The sequence below is a fragment of the Ochotona curzoniae genome, unplaced genomic scaffold (genome assembly GCF_017591425.1).
Source record: "Ochotona curzoniae isolate NIBS_2020 unplaced genomic scaffold, NIBS_Ocur_1.0 patch78, whole genome shotgun sequence".
Lineage (NCBI taxonomy): Eukaryota > Metazoa > Chordata > Mammalia > Lagomorpha > Ochotonidae > Ochotona > Ochotona curzoniae.
In genome coordinates, this window is record NW_024467059.1 from 163,466 (window position 1) to 188,919 (window position 25,454).

Genomic DNA, 25,454 nt, shown 5'->3' on the forward strand with positions numbered 1-25,454 from the left:
GCCTTTCATTAAAAATGAATAATTCTTTAAAAAATGATTATGGCAATATCAAAGAGGATTGTTTGATAGCCACCTCACTATGTGATTTCACATTGATGTTTAAAATGATAATGAAGACTCTGGAGCTGACATAAAGAGTCTGCTGTGTCCAGTGGTGACGTCCACCTGTCATACATTGATAATGATGTAAGAATATGGGGAAAAGAACTAAAATGGAACAAGACAAAGGATTTCTGGTTTGTCAAGAAGATTGCAGTGATTGTTTATTGTGATTTTGTGACTACTTTTTTTTTAAGATTTATTTATTTTTATTACAAAGTCAGATATACAGAAAGGAGGAGAGACAGAGAAGAAGATCTTGCGGCCTCCCCAAGTGGCCGCAACGGCAGATGCTGTGCCGATCCGAAGCCAGGACCTAGGAGCTTCCTCCAAGTCTCCCACAAGCGTGCAGGATCCCAAAGCATTGGGCCATTCTCAATTTCTTTCCCAGGCCACAAGCAGGGAGCTGGATGTGAAGTGGAGCTGCCGGGATCCCAGCGCTCATATGGGATCCCAGCATGTTCAGGGTGAGGACTTTAGCCTCTAGGCCACTGTGCCGGGCCCTACTTTTCTTTTTAAATAGGCAAATCCCCATGTCTCTCAGCTTAGAAAAAAACAACCTCTGCAGAAGAGGGAGATCACACATCACAGTGATAAACAACACTGATCAATTTCATCAGTTTCTCCAATTTCCTAAAATATTCTGAGTTAACCTATTTTCCATGCATTTACATTTTCATGTTTAGAACTCCTAAGAACAAGCTGTAATAGAATAGCAACAAGTCCATACAATTATGAAATAATGGAGCAATTCTCTCACTATGTCATTGGCTAACATTGTGATCTGACAAGAAATTTAACTTCTGTCGGAAGCAAAATAAAATTATGAAAGTAACACCTTTCACATACTAAAATAAGTGCAAAATCCTAAATAGGACATCATACATTCTCAGTGGTGTTTTTCAGGTTGTTTAATTAGTTCTAGCTAAACAGTGATCTGAATTTTCCTTTTTTTATTTGTTTACAGACACTTTAAAAGTTGTATTGATCAGAGGCCAGTAATTTGCCTGAAATAAGGTATAACAACAAAATCCTACACATTTACTTACTTGAAGCTTACAGTTTATACAACCAAACTATACTGGTTATTTCTTCCTTTGGACAAAGAAGACAAAAGAAGACAAAGGTGTCACACAGTTTATGCAGCACACCTGAAATCATCCACATTCCATCTCACTACTGCGGTTGATACACAAAGCTTGCCTAAATTAATGGCCTTTACTTGACTTCTGAAGCAGACAAAAACAATAACAACAAACTCTTGAAATTAGGAAAATGCCCCCAGTGGTCCTTAAAGCTAGCATCCTACTGGGGTCCTCAGAGCATCTTCAAAATATCCATGTGGGGGATCTGCGGGTTCCCAGTCTCCTAGGACAGTTTCTAGGAGTAAGAATTTTTTGAAAAACAAACTCCCCAGTTCTTACATAGCTGGCTGCGAGCCAAGCAATTTGAAATCAAAGTCAACAGACTTCAAAAGCGATGACAGTGTGTGTGTGTGTGTGTGTGTGTGTGTGTGTGTGTGTGTGTATCTCCACAGAAATGGAAGCCTGCACTAAAATTTCAAGGAAATGGAAAAAATATTCTGGGGGAAACGCTACTAGTGATGGCATATTAATCATTAGACTCAAGGAATGCTAATTGTTTTTCTGAGTCTTAAGGTCATTTATCACTTAAAAAAATCAATAGTGTTTTCAATGTAGTTCAGCTTATTCTAGTAAACAAACTGTTTCCATTTTTTTTAGATACTCACAAAACAAGCAGGGCTATCTATTCCTACTGCTGGAAAACGTACTCATCTACTCAAAATCTTCAGAGCGAGTCATATCTCCTCTCTCTCCCCTAGTTCTGCGCACAGAAGCTACTGTTCCCTTATGACTGAGTTAATGTAACTAAAGTTATTTCTCCAATCTTCTGTTCATCCCCTAGCTATTTAGAAAGGACAAAAATCTTGAAGTGAACATTTATGCATGCATTTGTTCTCCCAACACGCATGGTCCAAGCCGTCTACATGGGCCAAGCCAGAGGCAGGAATGAGATGTGCCTCCAGCCTCAAGCAGCGCTTACTAAGTCCTGGAAAAGGTGATGGCACAAATGTAAGAAATAACACAACCAAAATGTTGGTCTACCTTTCAGGGAGTTGTGAGAGGCATGAATCCTTGGAAGAAAGTCGCAGCCAGTGAAATCTCACCGAGACAGGTGGAGTGTGAGCACAGGCTGAGAGTGTGGGAAAGGCCTGGGCCACAACACCCAGAGGCAAGAACTCCACAAGCAGGAGTGAAGGCAGCCAGGGGCTGTTGACCAGGACCAGGCTAGGAGGCAGGGAACTGGGAGGGTGGAAGGCAGTTCAGAGACCCCTGGGTCTGGCCTTGAGTGTCAGGATTGGAAAAGCATCAAGGGTTCAATTCTGGTCAGCAGTACTCAGTGATACCCTGTACAGACTCCAGGCTTCGGACCTTTCTACACATTCTACCAAGATATTACTGACTTGGTGTATTTCTCTAAACTGGCTTCATTTAAATGTATATAGAAAGCAAATCTCTGACTAGTAAAAATGGAAAACCAGCATCACTTTCCCCAAATTAGCACTCTTACAATGAAAATAACATGACCAAAATGCAAATAACCATCAGCATAGAATAAATGTGCATTTCTTAAACACTGTCTTCTGCTAAGGTCACTAAAGCAATGAAGCACCAGTGTTACTAAATATACCAAGCACCAACTCTTGGTCTCTAAATACCATTTTTCAACACAAGGACCCAGGCTTCCTTAGAGTGTCAGGGTTTGGAGTGTCCAGTGTCAGGGCTGGGCCAACGAGAGGCAGAGGGAAGCTAGCTTGTGCTTATCACCCAAAAGATCATGGACCAAAACTTGATTCCTCAAAGTAGCAGTGTTGGGAGGTGAGGCCTGGGTGGGATGTGTAGGAGACACCGGGCTGCAGCTCTCATGATAGAACTATCACCCATGAGTTCTCGGGCTCATTGGGCTGGACTGGTTATCGCAAGTGTAGGCTCGGGATAAACGAGGTTGCCCTGTGTGCCTTCTCTATGCAGCTCACTTGCCATCCCACTTTCTACCATGAGTTAGCTGGGGCAGCACAAGGCCCCCATCAGAAGCCCAGAGAATGCCAATGCCAGCTGCCAGAAATGGCAGGGTTTTCTTTCTAAGTTATTCATTCTTGGATAGTCTGTTGCTGCTTTGCAGTATCAGAAAACAGATAAACACAGGGCTCAGGAAGGGCTTGCAACGTCTGCCTCAGGAACTTGAGTGATCCAGCCCCAGGAGGACACTTACATCCTTGTAAGGGTTAGATAGTCCAGGAAGACTAACACTGTTTCACAAAGCAACTCTCACAGTATGACCAAACTCTTAACTAACTCTTGAACTGATACACACCCGTTTTTAAGCAAGCCTGCTACCAAAAACATTTATTATCTCACGCGCAGTTGGAACTCACAAACAACACTCTGCATCACCACGATCACAAGACAAGATAATTCTGAAAGAATGAACAACCACATCAAAGAAAGTTCTGGGCAGCCTTCTCCAAAGACTCAATTCACAGACTCCCTTCCTGGCTGCCCTCTGGGTCTAGGCCTGATAGCCTTGCAAGGTGAGGCAACTCTGTCACCCATACCACAGGAAGATTCCAGAACTAAAGAGAAAGTTCATCTGTGAGAACTTGATAGCAAATGAAAAAAAAAAAAAAAACTGCAAGTACACATTACTATTTCAGATAAAAATAACAAAAATTACCTCACATGCCACAACTGCTGTACAAACCATACACCTTAACTCCTCAACACATTAAGTATGAAGAAATATTATTTCTTACAGTCCCAAACATCTGGCTAACCAGTGGTGTCAAGCAGACAAAACCTTCATTTAATCAGCCAAGAAAATGATCCGATAGCCAAGATCCTCTTGGCCCAACTTCATGTAAGAAGAAGAACTCCATGTCCTGACTGAAGGGGACATGAGTCCACAGGAAGGACCACTGAGTCCCAAGCTAAGCTACTTCACACCACTAGCAGATAGGTCGCATCACTCTCTATCATCTAAAAATACTGTTCAACCATGCAGCTCCTTCTTCATCTTCCCTTACATTCCCTGAAGGGATTCATTCCCATTTCACAGAAGAAGTGACTGAGGTTGGCAGATGTTATGCGCTTGGGTCAGAATAAAGAGTCCACCCTGTGAGTCACTCCAAGATCTTTCCAGGCTCCCTTATGACTGTGGGTGGTAACAGATTTCCCAGCAGCTCATCCAAAACCTGCTGGATGCAAGCAGCAGAGGGCAGTGGAAAGAGTGTAACGCTGGAAGCAGCAGCCCTGCCTCTGGGGCCAGCTGTGTCACCTATCAAGTGAGACATGCTTAACGAGATTCCTGACCCCTTGGAGATAGTTTCTTGATCTGCAAAGGGAGGGAGATTCCCTTCTAGTTTTCCGGGTCATCATGAAAACTGCAAATGATTAGTATGAACAGGACACAGGAGAAGACAGCAGTCCTGTAGTCTCTCTGCAAGCAGACCGGTTCCAGGACACCTGTAGCTGTCAAAATCTGAGCATGCTCATCTCTTCAACTAACTGGCTTACTATTTACACAAAGAAGAAATTTTCAGTAAGTTCATAGAAGACAACTACTATGAAAAAGCTATGGATTTCAATGTTCTTATACCAAAATCATCTTATTTTTCTTCCTATTTTCATGAACTTTTTCAAGTGTCCTCACAATACTGCTCACACCCCTCCATATACTTTAAATCATCTTTAGGTGACTTACAATCTAAAACAAGGTAAACACTGTGTTAGAGAATAAAGACAAAGAAATCCAGTCTGCACGTGTTCTGTAGATGCATTTCTAAAAAATATTCAATTCATGGTCAGTTGAATATATGTTTATGCCAATCTACAATTCCCCAGACATTGCACAGGCGCAGTGGCGAGATTCACAGCCAGCCATGTGGGTTCTCAGCTCCACAGGCAGAGGGCAGTCCTGGTGAGGCCCCGCAGAGTGTCACCAGGGCCAGGCCAGAGGGACAGCAAACCTCAAAGGCCAGTGTTGCTGGGATAAACAAGAGGTTGGGTGGACCAACTGAAAGGGCGGGCCTTGAAAAGAGTCCCAATCCTAATAATAAGAGGTTACTCAACTACATCAAAGGCAGGAAGAGCGCTTCGGAACCCGTGAAATGCTTCAGGAGGTTAAGGCAAAGTACAGAGCAGAGATGTGAGCCACATATTAGAGGTTCCGATTTTGTTCTTCATTCCTTCCTAGGCAAACATTAAGGGTTCCAAACACAGAAGCAGATACCGAGGAAAGCTTAGATCCAATAGTGATCACTATGTCTTTCTTCTGTGATAAAAAAAATATGTAATATATTTTTATATATTATAATCAGCCAGCAAATTGGATATTTTCCCAAATACCTGCTTTTATTCTTTTGAAAGAAAGCATTTATTCCACACCAAGGCAGGATACTCCCTAGCAAAACCTGGCAAACAGGCGTTCAAAGCATTAAGAACAAAATGCCTTACTTCTCCCAAAAAATAAGATTCAGGGTATTTTGAACAACAACAAAAATCTCAAACTGTACCAAAATGTGATGGCTTCCAATTAGCATCATGTGTTTCAAAGAGGCTAAGGTGGTCAAAGTCACTGCAGGCCAAAAGTCATTCCCCTTGATGGCAGCAACAACATTGCCTTGCAGCCGTTCTAGGGCCACTAGGTCTCCAGAGAGGTCAGCTGACAGGGTCTTCTGAATGCCTGCGGCCACGCTGCCAAGATCAGGCCTGATTGAGAGACCGTAGAGAATACCAGAAAAACCTGCTGCTTCTCCTTCCCTTTATGCCACACACCACTATTTTATTAAATAGATTGCTCTGCATAGATGTCCCTGATGCTCAAAAGGTATCACATATGCGCTTCTAAAACACAAATCCAAATGCTGGATTTTGGAGAACAGATGAAGCATGAGTAAGCTGGCAAGTGCCTACCCAGCCTTCAGGTGCTTGTACCTTTTAAGGATGCCAATGTCGCTACAGCTGTTGGCCCTGCCCAGACTGAACACCCATTTGCTCATGCTTTTATTCTTTCACAGGCTTACTGACTGTCACACAATAATTTCCTCCTTGCCTTTCCAACCCAGATCGGAGCCTCATCATGCCACTAAACTTCCTTTAAGTATTCCTTTAAGATCCTGACTTTGTACCAAGACTTGTTTTGGTGAACTAGAATTCCTGCTCAGAAATCCTCAAGACACTACCAAGACCTGCAGGTTTATGTGCATTCAGCCACCTGTCATGCAAGAGGGATCTTACATTTAACTTAATCTTTTCACACCAAACAACTGTTCACTTACAGGTACATACTTGAAAGGTAAGTTCATTCTGATTCCAAAAATGTTTGAAATCTATGCACAGTTTTCTCACATGCATATTCCATTAACTGTATGAAGAATTACTGCATAAGTGTTATGTGGCTATAACATAGAAATACACTATAGGGAAATATAAAGACAAGCAGAAAACAGTTCTGATTCCCACACATCCCAGGAAATAAAAGTCCAGAAAGATACAGTCATGGCTCAGGTTTGGCCTGCTGATAAACCAATGCCTCTCCACTTCTCAGGAAGAAGTTGAGGTGAATGCATCAATAAGCTATATTCCTTCCTTTAGTCAGGCTATGTGTTAACTGTTGGTCCTCTAATTAATAACAGATAAAATTAACAACCTCCTGAATACACAGAGAACTCACAGCCAAGAAACACAATGCATTCAGTGGGTTTTTGGCTTTGTCGTTTTTTTTTTTTTGAAGATTTATTTATTTTTATTTGAAAAGCAGATATACAGAGACAGGACAGACAGAGAGGAAGAAGGTCTTTCATCTGCTGGTTCACTCCTCAAATGGTCAAGATGGCTAGAACTGGGCCAGTCTGAAGCAAAAAGCCTGAGGCTTCTTCTGGGTATCCCATGTGGGTGGCAGGGGCCCAAGAACATAAGCTATCCTTTGCTGCTTTTTAAGGCACATTTGCAGGGAGCTGGATCAGAAGTGGAGCAATTAGGACTTGAACTGGTGACTAAGTGGGATGTTGGCACCACCAGTGGAGGCTTAATATACTATGCCAGGGTGCCAGCCCAAAGGGTTAGATTGATTTTTTTTTCAAGATTTATTTATTTTTATTGGAAAGTCAGGTATAGAGAAAGGAGAGAGGAAAATCTTCTGTCGGTTGATTCACTCCCCAAGTGGCTGAAACAGCTGGAGCTGAGGCGACCCGTACCTAGGAGCCAGGTGCCTCCTTCGGGTCTCTCACATGGGCACAGGACCCCAAGACTTTGGGCCATCCTCTAAGGCTTTCTCAGGCCACAAGCAGGGAGCTGGATGGGAAGCAGGCCACATGGGATGTGTGGGGGCCAAACTCAGTTTTCTGCTTGTTCTTATATTTCCCTATGGCTTATTTCTATGTTATAGCCACATAACACATCACAGGTGCATTCAGACACACACCTTCCAACCCAGAAGTCAACAGGCCAGCATTCAGCTTGCCAGTGTCAGTGGCTTTACACTTGGACTTCTCGCCTTAAGACAGCATCTCTCTGCCTTCCTTTCCCAACAGCATTATTTGGAACAATTCCAAACCAGCAGACAAAATATGCGATCCTGGCACACACAAAGCGAGGACTTTAGCCGCGAGGCTACCACGCCAGGCCCAGAATTAGGATTTTAAAAGCATTTACTTTGGGGGAGATGAAATTCTAGGAGCTTAACTCCAGGATAACTAACCTTGCTAAATGTCCTGGTTTTTCTGTTCTAGTATATGGCAGCAACTAATATCATCATTAAAAAATGGGAAATTTGAGGGCCCAGCGTGGTAATCTAGCAGCTAAAGTTCTTGCCCTGAACATGCCGGGATCCCATATGGGTGCCAGTTTTAATCCTGGTAGCCCCACTTCCCATCCAGCTCCCTGCTTGTGGCCTGGGAAAGCAGTGAAGAACGGCTTGAAGTCTTGGGACCCTGCACCCATGTGGGAGACTCAGAAGAAGCTCCTGGCTCCTGGCTTCAGATCGGCTCAGCTCCGGCTGTTGTGATCACTTGGGGAGTGAATCATCGGACAAAGATCTTCTCTGTTTCTTCTCCTCTCTGTATATCTGACTTTGCAATAAAAAGAAGTGTTGATGCTCTGATCTTCCCATAGGGTTAGGTTGGTTCCATCCCTGGAGCTGGAGCTTAGTTATGCATCAGCCACTGAGCTAACAATACACTTCAGAACTAGAAAGACTCATTGCTGGAAAGCAAAATTAACGATCACAAGGCATGTTGAAGCCAGCATCTACAGACGCCATTCTCCCTGCAGTGGACTGTTGAGAAAGCTCTGGAAAACATCCAAGGTTAATTTGGGATCTTTATTCCTAACCAAAATTCACATCATGAACGGCAGAGACTGACAAAGAGGAAGCAGAGGTGGCTGAAAAGGGGTTGACCCAACTGGACACAGGAACATTAGCAGCAGAAATGCCGGGTTTCTCCCCCCACCCCCAAAAAAATATCCCGAGGAGCAGCCAATGCTTTGGTTCATATCTCCAGAGTGAACACCATGATCGGATGGCATGAGCCAATTCTGCCACCCGTCAGCTATGAATCTAACCCTCCATTCAAACCAGACTGTGTTCCAACAGTCAGCTTCCATAGGCAGAATTCTTCCTGCAACATAATGAATCAGGGTCTGATTCATACTCATCTGTGAATTTGGTTGGCAAGAGACAGTCTTTTCAAGGCTGCCCAGTTCTCGCTGTTTTGACAGACTGGGTTTATTTTAGATGTACAAAACTCAAGACCCAGGCTTTAATGGAAGCTTGTGCTCCAACAAACAGCTCAACTCCTTCCTTTCTTTCTTTAAAAATTCAATTTGTTGCACTGATTTCTAGTCCAGAAATAGTGAGCTGCCAGTCTATCTCACCCATTGTCAAAAACATGAGTAAGACTGGGCAGAAACTAGTAAAGCTGCCTTTATGGGCGGTGTTCTTCATCCACAGAGCCACTTAGACAAAGTCACACCAGGGCTAGCAAGAGCCGGAGGTCTGAAAGAATGTACACATTAAGCCATCATCCACTTTTTACTTCCTAATTAAGTGCTAGTAAAAACTGCTAGTCTATCCAGCTACAGCAGAATCCCATAGCATTCTTTTGTAGGGTTCTCTTCCAGCACCTTCAAAACAGGTTTGATTTGCTTTCTGTTCACGGGAGCATTCAGACATGCATCATCCAACTCAAAATTCAGCAGGCCAAGCACCCAGCGGCTGCACACTTGAGCCCCTCTACTGAGGATAGCATCTCTCTGCTTTTCTTTCTAAGCAGCAGGAACATTATTTGGAACAATTCCAAACCACCAGACACCAGAGGTCATCGTTGATCACTGATCAATCATTTCACTTACAGGTGAATATACCATGGCCCAGAGTCACTGGGAATGCAGCCCAGGATCCCAGAGCTGGCCAAAGTGAACTTGGCTGTGCCAGTGGGCTTTCACACAGAAAGCAAACCACAGTTTCTGCACCCCTAATGAAGAACTAAAGAGAAGTGGAACTTTGCCCTGGGTAACTGGTTCATGATCTGTTAGTCCCAAGGTGCCCAGTCTGCTAAGTGTTTGCCTGGAGGCGCAGGGGCCTGGTCTAACAATTATGATTTTCAAGGAAGACTTTCAAACACATCCTATCACTTCCACCCTCCAGAGGGATTATTAGCCTGTACCTTCAGGAGGTTTTGGAAACAAAAGGTCAACCTTACAGAAAGGATAGAGCCCACATAAAAACTCTGGACACCAAAGACTTAAAGGAACAACTTCCACAAGAAGACAACCTCAAGCTATGCATGGGACTCTCCCAGACTTGGGCCACGTCTCCTATAGCTTTCCTAAGACTGCAGTTCTAAGCAGAGGGCTTTCCCCTAAGTTACTGAATCTGAGAGAATAGTGGAGACTTTTGGATTTATAACAAACTGGGCAGAAGGGAGTCTGAAGGTGAGTTGGGAGGGGGATCCTCAATTTGCAGCTGGTGATTGAAGGGAGGGCAGTGGCGTGCAGAAATGGGCCATGAAGTTGAATGTTGGTCTCATTCTGCATGGTTCAAGTCAGGAAGCTCCCTGTCCAAATGCTTCCTAAAGGAGAACACCAACATCCCAACAGAAATTCTTGCAAGCATGTCCTTGAATCTGTCACCTGAACAGCTGGAGAGAGGGACTGTAGAAGTGGGCACAGTCTTGCTGCAAGGACAGGTGGAAGAGGACCTGAGAGATGGAGACATGGGCTGAGCAAGCCATTTCCTTCCTTCTCGTCTCAGTGCACATATAGAAGAAGGGAAAGGAACCAATAAGGAACTCTATTGGGAAACTCAAACTGGAATAGATTAAATTCCAGTTAAGAAAACTCTCTAAAGGCCGCACCTCAACCTTGCGTCAAGCAACAGCATTTCCTATCATGCAACCAAAATCCTCATTTCCTAACTATTCATCCAAAAGGGTTTAACCTGCATCTAATCCAGTATTTAGAGCTAATTTCCAATTTATGTAAAATCCAACTGAAGGAATAAGTATAATGAGACAAACTAACTGACTGGTTTGGTCTCTTCACAATATCAATGTTATGGGAGAAAATGGCAATAGTAGAACAGTAGAATAAAAATAAATTTAAGGGGATGGCACCTTAAATTTATTTGCACCATAATAAATTAACCATAATAGGTTAAGTTGTGCCTGAATGCTAGAATCTCATATGGTTATTGGTATAATCCCTGGCTGCTCCATTTTTCATCCAGCTGCCTGGTAATGTACCTAGGAAAATAGACCCAAGTACTTGGGTTCTTGCACCCACATGGAAGACCTGCAAGAAGCTCTTGGCTCCTAGTTTCAGCCAGGCCCAGCCTTAGTTGTTGCAGACATTTGCAGAGCGGTCTAGTACATGGAAGACCTCTCTTTCTCTCTTCCTCTTTAAAATATTTATTTTATTTTTATTTGAATGGCAGATTTACAGGGAGAAGGAGAGAGAGAGGAAAACCATCCACTGGTTCAGTCCCAATGGCCACAATGGCCAGAGCTGAGCTGATCTAAAGCTGGGAGCCAGGAGCTGCTTCTGGTCTCCCATATGGGGCACATGGACCTGGGGCACATGGACGTGGGGCCATCCTCCGCTGCCTTCCCAGACCACAGGCAGGGAGCTGGATCGAAGTGGAGCAGTTGGGAATGGAACTGGGTGCCCATATGGGATGTCAGTGCTTGAAAGTTAAGGGTTAGCTTATTGAGCGACAGTGCCAGCCCAATCTCTTTCCCTCCTTTTCTGTCTTTAACTTTCTACTCAAAATTAGCCCTTTTAAAATAAAATAAAATAATCAAATGCAACCATTTCTCAATTCATATAAAGTAGCAGGAAAGAATCTGCAACAGTCAGATTTGGATAAAACCTGCTGGTTTGCAGATGATCGTGACTCTTCAGTTGTGGTAATGGTCCTAAGATTAAGTAGGAAAAATGTTGTCAGTTCTCAGAGGTGCAGGTGGAAATATTCAGAGATAAAATGTCATGAGCCTTCATCAGCTTTTAAGTACTTCAGTTCTCTGTTTACACTGAAATGTTTTAGTGCTCTTATTCTGTAATTTTATTCTTTATGGCATAAATAAAAACTATTTTATCTATCCATAATACAGACATAGTATAAGACAAATAATTGCTTCCATGTCATTAGGAACCAAGATTTTAAGCATAAGATAAATGGGAAATGAATATAAAAGCCTAAGAAATAAAAACTGTGCTACCTTGAAAACTGAAATGGAAATATCAGTATGACTTGTTTCATTTTTCTCTTCAAAAGCAAAACAAAAAGCATCACTCCCTAGCTCTGTCCTCTGAAAAGGACCAGAAGCACTGACAACATGGGTAGGCAGCTTGGCAGTGTCCAGACCAGCGGTTTCCAATGCCACTGCTCATGACAATGAACCACAGCCCTTGGAGAAGTGGCAGCACAAGAGGAGCTTGCAGCTTCTTAAATGAGAAAACTACCAGAAACTAGTGGGGTCATGTCTTAAGGATGTACTAACCAAGGAGCTCTCTCAGTCAAAATGGGATCCTTTTGAACAGCAAAAAGAATAACTGCAACGAAAATGGATAAAACATTTGAAATTCACTATTTTAGAGAGACACCAAAGACACATTACCTTGGCTGGTTGCTAGGGCAACAATCCATTGCTTTGAAAAGCACTAGATAAAGGCAATGACTCAAGTGTCTTATCTCATTTTCCTATACAGATTCTATTTTAAGGTGATTAAATCAAAGAAAAGCAAATGCAGAGAGAATAATATAATTGAAGAATCAGAAGAAGTAGGATTATAGGCATGAAAAATAACTTTTCCAATTATCAACTAAATAACAGCCATTAGATGAAGTTTATAATGAATGAGTCCACTGCCAGTTTGCATCATGACACAGAGACGAACAGGTGTTAAGGGCACAGTATCACTAGTGAGGCGCTTTTGCCAAAAATTTGAATCCAAATCGGAGAGCACTCTTAGATGCAACTACCAATTTAGAGGAGATATAGATAGCGGAAATCGTGAACCATCACAGAACACATGCAGCCAATGGCACGTTTTCTGAAGATCTCCACAATCTTTTTCTCAAGAGCCCTTTCTCTTTCAAAACAAATGTCAAGAAAAAAAAAGAGCAAGAAAGGATTATTAAGAGATATGAAAACATAACAATCAGGTGCTGTGTGCAGGCCTTCTTTGAACATTAAATACAACTAAGTATAAAAGAAAATTTATAAGACAGCCATAGAACCGGAATGGCAACACTAGATGACAGTAAAAGAATTGTTCATGTGTGAAGTGTGATGAGCGTTATCTTCCAGCAGTACATCTCAATTATGAACGACTAAATGGATGTGTTCTCTAGGAGTTGCCTTAATTAATCAAGTGGACCAGGATAGAAGACTACATAAGACAGGCTTGGCAATATATTGATCGCTAGGAAAATGTATCCTAGGTACCCCAAGATTAATACTTGTAATTTTTTGCCTCTTATGACCAACTATTGTGAAAAACTTTGAAAGATAATTCAGATAAGAAAACTATCAAAGATGAACACAAATACCTACCACAAAATGTGGACTATTCATGTAAAAATATGGGAACATCATTGAATGCTTTTTCTATGTTGGAAAACGTTCACCGTGGTAAAATAAAATTTAAATGCACTGGAATGCAGGTGAGGATTGGTGAAAGGATTACAAAATGTAGCTACAGCCACCTGGGTAATGGAATCCTCAAAAACTCAAAGCAAATGACCGAGTACATCATCCAACGCCAAAGTATACCATGCATGAACTACTAGCCAACAAGAACAGAATGCAGAGTGAATTCTAGCAGATACCATAGGGAAGCATGCTTATCACGCTTCTGACGTAAAGCCTCAGTCAGATCCAAGGGCAGAGGAGGTTTAGGACTTTCATCCCTTGACCTTGCTGATTATACAAAGACCCAGTTGGCATGATGAGCCCTGAGTCCTTAATGCCTTAAACACCAGGGGCTTTGATGACAGCCCCACAAGAGCTCAAAGCTTTCTGCACTTGGGGTTTTCAAGTAAATTAAGATAAAGCAGCCAGCTTGCTTGTTCCTCCGTGCATGACCCAGCCTCTGCCATCAGCGGCTGTTGTAAAGTCACGGCCCTTTGACAGAGGTCCCTCATTCCAGGACTGTCTTCCAAGCTCTGGACCTCCCCGGGAGGATCCTTCTCCTACCTGATGATGACACACTGGTTCTCTCTGTCGATGATCATGTTTCTGTACATACTATCTGCCAGGGCATAGATGTGTGGTGGATTCTCATATTGTGCCTGGAAAGCCAAGAAAAAACAAAAGTAAGACCACGGTCAGAGATCAATGCCTCACATTCCTTTCCTTGACCTGCGAGACCAATTGACCACTGCACGGTTCCCAAGCCTATGCACATAATCGCATCCCAAAGGTTGCATAACATAAGAACTCATAAAATTGCCTCGGAGATGAACACTTAGCCCTAACAAATTAAATGGAAGTTGGAAGGACTCTTCCCTAGGCACATGTGTGACTCAGCCTGCAGACATGACCCACAGCTTCAGACCACACCCTTCCACCCAAACATGCCTCTGCAGATGACATTCCATCTCAAGATGTTCCACAAGACACTTGGGAAACAGGTCTGAAGAGAGGTTTATCAACATTGCAACCAGCAGCCTGAATTCCTAGATCATTTTTTTTTTCCCCAAGGGCAAATGGAGGTTTCTGGCACCTCAGAACTGAAACCATTTGTGATTGGAAAACAAAATTTTCTCTAGCAGGGGAGGAAGTGTGGTTCTATCAAGAGATAAGCTGCTCTGGCCAGTTTGCTTCACTTCTATTTTACGAGGTTGGGGAAAGTGTAAATTTCAACCACATCAAGATACAGTCCTGAATTTGTGATCCAGTTTCACAGGATGTCATGGCCACACATGACTATAAAACCAAACATACGACCATCCTTTACAGATTGACTGTCTCAGTCAATGTCAGCTTTCTTTTAGTCAATTTCTTAGCACCCAACTATAATATTCCCTCTCAGAAATTACTAAACAGAAAATACTACCCCTTAAATGTTACTGAGCCTAGAAGAATGTAAAAATATCAGAATAGCCCCATTGTTAAAGCAGGGGTAAATATGTAGCAGCTTGCTAAGTTATTCTGGTGCAGGGTCTTTTTACTTTTCCTCCTGCCACTATGGCAGAGGACTAGGGTTTTTCTTTCTTGCTTTTCCTCCTGCCATGATGGCAGAGGATCTCAAAACCCCTTCCCATCACTAGGATGGGAGTCTCCTTTCTCAACTTTTCTAATAAATCTTGCTTTAAAACTTAAAAAAAAAAAAAAAAAGAAAAAGTTATTCTGGTGCATAATGAACTAATCTGAAAAAGGTAGGGCAATATAACAGAAGTAAAACACACCTTTCTTGGACCTGGCATGGTAGCCTAGCGGCTAAAATCATTGCCTTACATGTGCCAGGATCCCATATGGGCACTGGTTCACATCCTGGCTGTTCTACTTCCCTTCCAGCTCCCTGCTTGTGGCCTGGGAAAGCAGTCAAGAATGGCCTAAAGCCTTGGGAGACCTAGAAGAAGCTCTTGAGTCCTGGCTTCTGATTGGCTCAGCCACTGCAGCCGCTTGGGGAGTGAACCAGCGAATGGAAGATATGTCTCTGACTCTCCTTCTCTGTATATCTGACTTTCCAGTTTAAAAAAAAAAAGGTACGTCTTAACAAAAAACAAACAAAAAACACCTTTCTTAAACCATTTTTGAGCCCTATTCTGCAATGATTCACTATAGAATAAGGGGTCTGGGACACACAGAGGGTGCTGATACACATGGTGAACATGGGTGTACCCAACACTCACTGTCCTCCTCCTTGAAGCCCCACACGTCACAAGTTGGGAAAACCAGAAAGGGAGGTGGCACACCCAGTGAGCTGAGACTGGTCAACCGGCAAACTCTAGGTAGGAAATGACTGATGGTAGCTCTGCCTTCACCTTACTGTCAGAGGGAAGGCAGGCATGGGAGTCAGGGTAGTAGAGTGATACACGGGGATGGGTGTCCTTCAGGCCAGGCTTCCCAGAAAGGACTGACTGATTGAAAGACCGAGAGACAGAGCTCTCCCAATCTGCTGGTGTATTTCTCAAAGGACTATAACTTCCAGGGCGGAAACTATGAGTCAATCCAAGTCTCCCACACAGGAGGCCGTAAACCAGTTATTACCCTAGCTACCGTCATCACTGCTACCTCCCAGGGTCTGCACTAAACAGGAACCTTGAGTCTAGAGCCAGAGCTGGGAATGGAACCTAGGTAAGCCAGATTGGAAAACAAGCATCTTAACTGTTCAACTCCTGCTCCTCAAGCCTCTTCGAAAACAGGGAAGCAGATTACAAGAAGCATGATGACAAATAGAGTGGACGCAAAATTACAGACGATGGAGCAAAACGGAGAGGCAAGCCATTGCCCAGGAGGCCTCACAGCTGCTTGAGAAAGTGACACTTGACCTTTGCATGTTATTCAATACTTCTGTAATGGGTTTCTCATCTGCAGCATGATTGCATCTCGGCTACCTGTGTGAATCATAAGGTAGGCATTTTTTTTTTCTGTTTTTTCTTTTCCTCCTCCGAGATCCTAATGGTCAATCAGATCTAACCTCAACTCCTACCTTTACTGCTCATTAGACTCTAGTACTTAATCTGAACCTCACTTTCTTCATCTGTGAAATGGGAATTGGGGGGTGAATATGTGGACAGCATCCTTAACTGCTCTGCTGTTTATACAAGTGTAAAAGTACACACCTGTTTCACAAATTCTGTTACCATAAACAGTAAAAATAAATATTTTTTTTTAAACTGCTGTGCTATTTCTTTAAAGAGAACTCTTCAAAGATGAATGGTCTTGAAAGGACCCTTTTCAAAGACCTAGGAAGAAACACACCCACACAGCGCTGCCATCCACGATGCCGTGGCTGTCACTGAGGACATGGAGCCAGCTCTGTGCCCGCGGCCGGCCCGGGGCCCTGCCTCTCAGGACACTGTCTCCCTTGTGCTGGGCTCCCATAAAGGCAGCATTATCAAAGGCCTCTCGCGTGGCAGCCTCCTTCGGCTCCCGCAACCGGCACCATTCATCTGGCAACAATGGGGTGGGCTCTTGCTCTGGGTAAATTGCCTTGCACTCCAACTGATGAATTTGTGTGGGGTCCCTTTTGTTGGTTTTTCCAGAGGTCAGGATTAATGGATACCCTTGTGCTTCTGCTGCAAAGAGGAAGGAAGGGGAAGGGGGGAAATAACGCAGAGAAGGAGCAGCTCAGAGAGGTGATGAACGCCAGCACAGAACACATCGGTGGGGCCGACAGTTTCTGTGTTAATTGCGCAACAGAAATGGCAGTGGAGTCGATTTGAATAGGTACATGAAGCAATCGGCGATTTATATTACATGCTCATGTTAGAGCCACAGCCAATCTAAGACTTGGATTCTGGGAGCATGACCTCTGTTGTCAAATACTTTTCACTTGAGACTCAGGGTTTTTTTTATGCCTGAGAGTTCTGTGGCAGCTGTGGAAGCAGGAAGATTCCTCCAAACTGCAAACCTAAGACCCCACTTCATTTTGTATAGAAATAAGACTCAACTGGGAGACAGCCCTAGGCTTCTCTGAGCTATACCCTTATAGAACATGTCAACAAAAATCAAACATCACTTAACTTGAGCCCCCAATAAATAACCCATAAGAAAAATGTAAATGCATTGTTACCTGCAAAACCACATTAATGCATTATAAAATCCCTACAGAAAACAGTAGTTTATGTGGCACAGAACTCACCGCTCCTTGGTACATCTCGATTTCCTTCTCCCCAAAATATGGCATCTGCTTGAAAGGGTTGACGGAGATTAACACGGATCCTATGTACGTCTGAATTTAATCCAGTTAAGGTCCATTCATCATCATCATGGCTATATGCCTTTTCAAAGTAAGCAGCCAGATGTTATCAAGAATTCATACCAACTGATCACAGAGAAAGTGCATGTGTTTATTTGCTAAATGATGACAAAGACAAAAGCCAATTGTCTATCTAGCTCAGGCTTTGCTCTTTGTTGAAAAGAGTAATGAATCTAATTACCAAGGTCCTACAAGGAGAAACCATTATTTGAAACAAATTAAACCACATCCCCTCAGGACCCATGGCAAGTACAGTTGGAAGCAAACAAAACAGAAATGGCCACTGAGCGAACCAACGGTTATCAATTCTCTTCTTAAAGAGTCAGTAGTTTTCCCATGGAATTTGCCCATTTCTTCCACACACTAAGCACATGTCCATTGACTTATTCAACCAACAGACAGAAAATGGACTGAATGATGCTGCTCTCCAGCAGCTCATGGGAATTAAGTAGTAACAATAAAATGGAGAAGACAATTACAAAACCACACAGATGGGGGTTAGGAAAGGAAGCTATTTCTGTTTGGGGTATCCAGAAAATCTCTGGGAGACGATGGTTTTTATGCCTAGTTTCAAGTTTTACATAACATATCTTAATGCACCCAACCTAAGACACTTTGATGTAACAAAAACCGTTTCTCTTGATTCACTTAATAGGTACATTAGAATTGGGACATCAGAACCATTTTAGGTACTAGGGATATAACAATGACCTAAACAGATGAACCTCCTCACTCTTTTGGAAAAAAAAAATACAAAGAATATTCTCAAAATGACAACAAAACCAACATACGCCCATGCGCAAGACATGCTCAAGATGGTTTTTGTTGTTGCTCGTTTCGACAGAACGCCCACAACAATGGAGCTGGCGAAGGCAAGGTGCACTCCTTCCCTTGGTTGTAAGGGGAATGCGTGTGGTGCCACCCCAGACTACAGATAAGGACCCCTGTACACAAAACTTGGGCTGCCCTGAGGGTGTAACCCTAAAGGGTCTGATCTCTCCACTGCAACACCCCACTCACCACACACTTGGTGGCCTAACAAACAGTTGCATATATGCAACATAATTTTTTTTTAATGAAAACAACTTGTACATGAAGAATCATCTCAAAGTCTTGATTTATCACTGAATCAATGGGGAAGAGGGGTTGCTCTCCTAAATTTTCCAACAGAGTTCTTAAGAGCAATGTTATTTGTTTATTATTATTTTAATATTAAATTATTATTTAAAAAATTAAGTGGGGTTTGAAATAAGTCATGGGGCTAGGCTTGCTTTTAAGCTTAATAGCTATAAACTATACAGAATTTAATTTAGTGGGGGAAATGGGCTAATTGTTTATCTAAACAGTTTTCGCCTTTTCCATCTTGAGGCCTGGCAGGAGCCTCCATTACTTTTCTCAGAGTACAGGTCTCCTGCTGGGTTAAGAACACAGGCACCTTCAGCTCTCTTCCCTGGTAACTCACGTGTGCCTTTGGAAACAGCTGCTCACGATCAAAGGCTCTGCACACATAAAACATTCTGCAGTAAGCCATGGTACTGCAAAATAGGAAGAAAAAAAAAAAACACCCCACTTCAGCCATCTTATTTAGCAGAATCTGAGACACAAGGTACCCAAAAGATCTGTTCTGATTCCCCAACACCCATTCATAGGCCTACAAATTTTTGTGGATATGCAGCAAGAATGTCAAAAACAGATTTAATACACAGAATTTTTCATAAGGCTTGATTTATTCAGTATGAAAGGCCACCTTTTACTCTTAGATTATTTCTCTGCCTTTCTCATTCGAAAACACTTTTGTTTTTAGGAAATCTGGTAGAACTATTTAGGCCCATTTGTTTTTAATGGTGTTAATAGGCAAAGCTAAGGATTTAACTTTCTTATAGTTTGAGATGGGGAAAGATGGCTTTCATTCACTGGTTCACTTTCATTCTCTAAATGTGAAAAACAACCCAGACTTGGAAGGGAACCAGATCTATGACCCTTTCACATGGCTGGGAAGAACTCAACTACGTGAGCCATCCCCTGCTGCCTTCTAGGTTCTGCACTTGAACCTAGGTTCTAGGAGGTGGGATGCTGCCATCTTTACTGGAATGTTCACTGATAGGTCAAATGTATGGCTCCAGCATTTTAAATACTCAGTGAATTCCCCAAAAAGCCACCCACACTGATCAGGTCAACTCCCCCAGATGTATCACTGATGTGGAACCAAGAGGTGAGGCAACTTCCCCAGGGTCACATCCGTGGAGGGGGATCAAGCTGGAACTTGAGCCCTTGGCTCCTGCCGCCAATGTTCATCCCACAAACAGCACGCCAAGTCCCTCTATAGGCACTGGCTGCCAAGGACCAAACCTAACCCAGAGCAGCTTCACCGCCTGGAGTTTCAATGAGTCTGGCATCAAACTCTAGCCTCCTAACTCAAGGATTAAAACTGCCAAGCACATCTGAATGTGGTCTTCGAGTAAAAACAAGTATGGAGAAAGTTGGACCAAATGAGTGTGGAGTGCTTCGTATAGGAACGATTTTCATCAGCCAAGCGGCAAGAAGAGCTGCTGGGCCAAGTAAGGTGAGAATGCAACACTGCCTGCCACACATTCTGTAGACTGTAATTGTAAGAAGTGCAGAAACATTCATGAAAAACTGATGGCACATGAGACCTTCCAGTCTAAAGACAAAGAGCTAAAAACTTTGAGGTTGTATTGGTAAACAGTGTCAGCACTTTCTAAGTAGAGGTTTTTGCTTACCATTGAGCAAAGCAACGTGCCTCTGCCCCGAGTGCATTGACAACTGATTGTTCGGAATGCTGACCTTCAGTATAAGACAATATGCTATTAGTTGCAGAAGAGGTAAAATGGGACGTTTTATAACTTTAAGTGAAATAAAATCTCTTCTTAGTTTAACAATTAAATGAAGAAAAATGCTCCTATTGTGTTACTGCTCCATTATGTTTTCCTTAATACTGAAGTGGTAAAGGGGGTCTTATCACTTAACGGGAGGAAAAGACTGGCAGTCCAAGTCACAAACACATCCATCAGAGCCTCAAGCTTTCTGACAGCTGAGAGCTACTCTGTGCTACTAATAGGAAGCCCATTCATGCTGCACTTCCCAGAAACTGAGTGGGTAGAGATTTCTAAAACAGAGTCATTAGTGGACAAGTAACTCATCTTCTTGATAGAACACACAATTAGTCAGTCATTGATTCACAGGCATTAATTCAGCCCCCTACGTGTGAGTCATTTAGACATTCTGTTGTCTGAATTTAAAAAGCAAGTCCTGACAATTAGCACATTTCCAATGAACACAAAACCATGCTCCAGGCCAAGAATGATGCAGGAAACCAGGAAATATATCATGCAAGATGATGCCATTTTTTGCGAACAAAGAGGAACACACATGAGGATACGTCAAGGCTCACAGAAAAGATAATGAAAATTTATTTTGGTGCCAATGAATTTGAAGTCCATGAATAGTTTTTATAATATGCATTCCCAAGAACTTATCGAATATCTCATTTATATATACATATAAACACACATGATTTTAAAATGTCTGCAAAGAAACATCATCCAACTCAATGATTCCACCAGCTGTTTGAAGTTTCATGTATGTATATATATAGTCAATGAGAAGTTAACTGTCTCTAACCCTGAGGGGTGGGACTGCCGATGACAGGATTCTCCTTGATGCTTGAAAACCTATTAGAAGCCATGGCTAGATGGATGGCTATTGCCTCAAAGGGTTTTGTAAATTTTGGCTGTTTGAAAAAGACCCACAGCCCATTGCCCTGCAGTGTTTGGGGTGGAAAGCAGACACTCTGGAGAGAAGGGAGGCAGCCTGGGTCAGGGATGCATGGCCACTGACAACCACTTGACATCATTTTCTTCTTTGCTTCCCCAGCTTATCAAAACCACATTTCATGTAAATCACATGGTAACCTGAGCCCACACACCAAAAGCCTTCTAATAAATACTTTGTTCAACTACTCTCAATGGAAATTAGATTTTTATGGTTAAAAGAAAAATGCACTCAATCTGCTATAAACAACTTCACAGCAGAAGTTTTGGACATTAAGTCACTGAGGGGAAGTTTATACACCCGGTCTTGTGGGTGATGATAATAATGAAAGCGTACTGAGCACTTAGTGCGTTCATTATTTCATTGCACTCTACAACTAACTGCCTCATGTGGGAGATAGTACCGACACTCCCATTTTACATATGAGGAAAAAAAGGAGTGCCAATCACGATGACTATTTAGGCTAACCAATCCATGCGAAGCTTGAACACAGACTTAAAGCCAGCTATTCACTCTTTCTAATCTCATTTGCCAGTTTCTCTGTCCATGGATTTTTGCACATAAACATGACAATCTATGCCTAAATAGATTTCAATTTTTTGACCAATTAAAACAAAAACAAATGAACACAACTGCTTCTACAGTTACATTAAAAAAAAAAAAAAACAGAAATGAACAAAACCCTCCACTAGTGTGTAGAGCAACTAAGAACAACTTTTCCACAAAGGATTAGCCCAATTTCTAAACTTTGCCACTCAGGAAACAGTATAGCTGTCTTTCAATAGAACTTTAGTTCGTAGGGGCCACCAGGCTACAAAGTGGGTTAAGCTGCTTCTGCAGTGCTGACATCTCATATAGGTTAGAGTCCTGACCTCTCCACTTCCGATCCAGTTCCCTGCTAATGAGCCTGGGAAAGTAGCTGAAGACGGACCAAGTCATTGGGTCCCTGCACTCATGTGGGATACCCAGAAGAAGTTATTAACTTCTACCAGGATCAGTCCTGGCCATGGTGGCCATATGGGAAGTAAACCAGAAGATGGAAGATCTCTGTCTCTCTCCCCTCTCTCTCTCTCTGCAACTGTTTCAGGTAAATAAAATTAACTATTAAAAAAAGTGTCTATAGGCCAATAGGTTGCTCTATCTCTACATATCAAAATGCTATCACAGGTCTCATGGTTCATTCCAGGGTTTTGGTACTTCCCCCCTCCCCCCCAAAAAAAGGATGCTAGCATAAATTAGTAACAATATTACATACATTTCAAAATTGCCAAGAGCATTGATTTTAAATCCCTGTATCACACATACAAATGAGAATGAGCATATGGATGCAATTCACTTCATTTAATCATAATAAATACATATATATCAAAGCATCAGTATGTCCTATATATACACACATATATATTCACACAGTTATCACCTAGAAATAATTATTTTTAAAATGCTATTATCATGTAGCTAGCAATCCCAAATAGTCAAGGATACCTTAACAAGTCTGTGGAAAGGTACAGGCATTTTGCATGGCATTTAATAAGCTGCTAAAGGTGCCTGCCATCCCATATTGGAGTCCTTGTGTTAGAGTATTGGCTCTTGCTCAGATTCAGCTTCCTGCCAATGCACTCTCTCAGATATGGGAGGTGATACTGCAAGTATTTGGGTCCCTTTCACCACTGGATTGGGTTTGGGGCTGCGGGCTTACGCCTAGAACTATTGTGGCAGTTGAAGGCATTTAGGGAGTAAACCAGCAGACAAGAGACCTCTGTTGCCTTCTCAGTCTCTCTGCCTTTCAAACAAATGTGTGGAAGTCAATGGTACCTGGTACCTACACACCAGTGACTGGGCAGACAGCTCGTCCAAAAAGATGGCTGCACAGGTTTGAGTTATTTTAAAGGTGTTCAGTATCAAAAAGCCACTGGTAAAACTGAAGCTATTGACGTGAACATGATTCCATGCTGCCATTGTGATGGAGCAAGTGAGGCCACTGTCTTCGACACTGGCATCTCAAGTGAGCCCTGTTTGAGTCCTGGTTGCCCACTTCCAATCCAGCTCCCTGCTTACGTGCCCAGGAAAGCAGTGGAACATGCCCCACGTTCTTGTCCCCAGTAATCACGGGAACACCTGCCTGGAGTTCCCAGCTCTCACCTTCAGCCAGATGCAGCCCTGGCCATTTGGGAAGTGAAACATCACATAGAAGATTCAATCTCTGCCTTTCCCTTTTCTGTTTCTCCTTGTGACTCTAGCACTGCCTTTCAAACATTTCTGAACAAGAGGAAAGCAAAGCAAAGGCTTTTTCTCAGGCTTTCTTGGCTAAAATCTAAGCTATGTTACTAGCAGCAAAGATTTCATTTTTACTAGATCACCCCTGACATTCTATCTTCAAAAGGTACTACCAATACCCAGAGTGAGGCTTTGTTAGACATTGTGTTAACTTTACACATACTTTGCACGTATGTGACTAATTCCTGCAATGACTCCTCCATTTACTCTTTACATAACTGCACCAAACAAATGCTGAATCATGTAGATACTTCAAATATCACATTTGAAACAAATTTCCATTCTGCATATTTAAAGCCCCATAAAAATTGGCATATGGCAAGCTAAAATCGAAACATAAAGAACTCAGGAATGTCAGACATCTTCGATACTGGATCTTCACTTTCCAGATTTCCATTAGTGCACATCAAGATGCAGAAAAATCAGCAATATAGTTTTTCTGCTCCACCTCCTGTGTGAGGTAACCTTTTAGCAACCCATCAAGCCTGTACAGCAACGTCTCTGCTTTGTAATCAGAAAGTATCATGAATACAACTCAGCAAAGTGCAACTTCCTCTAGAATCACAGACGATGCAGATCCCACGTGTGGGGGAGAGCACACCACTGGGACAGTACCATAGCCTAAAACCCAGCTACCCCTGATGTGGTGAAATGGCAGGGGTACACACAAGGTAACATCAACCTTGCTCTTTGTATGGCCTCAACCAAGTGACCACAAAAGTCCCAGATCTCAATGTGGCCAAGAAAATACTGCAACCCCCAGGATCAGTTGAGACTAACGGCTCTTCTCGCACTAGGAGCAAAGCTGTGTTCTGCTGTGACTATCATCACAGTGCACCAGCGTCCAAAGATCCCAGTAAAGGATACAAAGATGTAGTCGTCCATGTATCTCTTCTTCAGATTCTCTACGATGGAGCTCTCAGTGATCTTGGAGAGGAGCACCATGTCATCCACGCCACTGTGCTTGACATTGTGGCTCTGCCAGTGGTACCGGTAGGCACCTTTGCTTCCCTGGAAATACAAAATGCACCATGGTTAGTTTCTTTTATTCTACATTTTTTTAAAAAAGCCAGAAATTTAACAAATATTCCCCAAATAAAATGCAGCAGAATGAACAGAGAGAAGATTTTGCTGTCATGGGCAGACATGGTGGAAGGGTACTACTGGTTCAGATGCTCAAATCCCATGTCAGAGTGGTTCTAGTCCCTGCCTTTCTGATTCTGATCGAGTTTCCGGTTAACATGTCTGAGAGACAGCAGACAATGACCCAAGTACTCAAGAACTTGACACCTACGTGGGACATCAAGATCAAGCTCTGGGCTTCTGGCTTTGAGCTGACCCAGACCTAGTTGTAGCAGCTGAGTGAACCAGTGAGTAAAGATCACTCTGTCACTCCATCTCTCTCTCTGCCACTCGCCTTTCAAATAAGTAAATAATGTATCTTGAAAAAACATCTATAATTATATGTCAGGGATAGAGCACAACACATGAAGAATGGTCTCTGGAAATCCCTTCAAATTTACAACCCTGTCAAATTTGTCAATGCAAATAAGCAGAAACTTTCTAGATTTGCCTTACAAATTCTATGACAGAACCCCAACATGGAATGAACATGTTCCACCCAGTGGCTCAATTTCCCAAGTAATCTAAATTGTTGTCTCTCCATGAGCTTATCACTGTCTATGCAACATTGACCTTCCACATTCAAAATAAACATTGTGACAGCAGTGAGGAAGTGATCTAAGAACACGCCTGGAAGGGAGGACCTCGCCCAGC

At 42.6% G+C, this 25,454-nt stretch overlaps 1 protein-coding gene across 1 annotated transcript in view; it reads right to left on the reverse strand.

Moving 5' to 3' along the window:
• Positions 1 to 25,454, reverse strand: part of LOC121168218 (unconventional myosin-Ie) — a 193,753-nt gene that overhangs the window by 88,514 nt on the left and 79,785 nt on the right. The window contains exons 2-4 of the mRNA XM_040998123.1: positions 24,546 to 24,689; positions 17,493 to 17,582; positions 13,877 to 13,971 (exon numbers count right to left, since the gene is read on the reverse strand). Of these exons, the coding sequence (XP_040854057.1) occupies positions 13,877 to 13,971; positions 17,493 to 17,582; positions 24,546 to 24,689 (329 nt within the window). The remainder of the gene's footprint in view (positions 1 to 13,876; positions 13,972 to 17,492; positions 17,583 to 24,545; positions 24,690 to 25,454) is intronic.